The sequence below is a fragment of the Poecilia latipinna genome, unplaced genomic scaffold (assembly GCF_001443285.1).
Source record: "Poecilia latipinna isolate Pla-1442-1.1 unplaced genomic scaffold, P_latipinna-1.0 Scaffold4233, whole genome shotgun sequence".
NCBI lineage: Eukaryota > Metazoa > Chordata > Actinopteri > Cyprinodontiformes > Poeciliidae > Poecilia > Poecilia latipinna.
Window position 1 is genome coordinate 60,587 of NW_015116849.1, and position 911 is coordinate 61,497.

General features: G+C 38.1%; 1 protein-coding gene across 1 annotated transcript in view; it reads left to right on the forward strand.

The window, feature by feature from the left end:
- The window catches only part of LOC106942382 (protein NLRC3-like), a 21,357-nt gene extending 20,452 nt beyond the window's left edge, over window positions 1-905 (forward strand). The window contains exon 7 of the mRNA XM_015025643.1: window positions 274-905. Within this exon, the coding sequence (XP_014881129.1) occupies window positions 274-463 (190 nt within the window). The 3' untranslated portion in view covers window positions 464-905. The remainder of the gene's footprint in view (window positions 1-273) is intronic.
- The last annotated feature ends 6 nt before the right edge of the window (window positions 906-911 follow it).

The following is a 911-nucleotide window of genomic DNA, read 5'->3' on the forward strand; positions in this document are numbered from 1 at the left end:
GAAGGAAACATGGAGAGAGAAAAAACATCTGACTGAGTTTAAGATCCTGAGAAACTTTTAGAAAAACTTTGAGTTTCTTTGTTGATAAAATGTTCTGGTTCTGCTGGTTTGGACTCTTTAAACCAGTTTGACTGGATCAGATGTTAGAATCAGTTCATCATGTTTCTTTTACATTCAGGGAAATTAATTTTCTACATTTTATTATTTATTTGTTCATATTTCAGTTTTAACTGCATCCTGTTGGCTTCAGCTCATCTTTTATTCTTTATTCAGATTGAACAGCTGCAGTTTGTCAGAGACCAGCTGGACGTCTCTGTTCTCAGCTCTGAAGTCCAACCCGACCCATCTGACAGAATTGATCCTGTATGGAACCAACCTGGAAGGTTCTGGACTGAAGGAGCTCTGTGGTTTTCTACAGACTGAAGGCTGCAGACTGAACTATTTGGGGTTTGTAATTATATAATTATTGATATTTCAGTGAATAATTATCTATAATTGATCATAAATCAAAGTTCATATCTTCTGTTCTAATAAATATTTTCTGAGTTTGTTCCTGGACTTGGATCCAGAGTTTAATTTAGTCCCTCTGTGTAACTGAGTTGGACCTGCTGACCTGAGGTCAGAACAGGACAGCATTCGGACCCCCAGTGTGTAGAAATCCCCCTCATGTCAAGCAGGTCAAAGGTCATTCAACCCAGTCTAGAAAAGTGAATTCCTGGAATCTGACAGGAACAAATCAATAATCAATGATTGATGCTTCAACACTTTGATCAGAACCTGGAATGATTTTACTGACTAAAATCCTCCAACACAACATGACCCAGTACCAGGTTCTGGTTCTGGTTCTGAAGTCAGCAGGTCTTTATTGAAGCAGCAGCTTGTTGGCTTTAATATTCATGAGAATCTTTAAC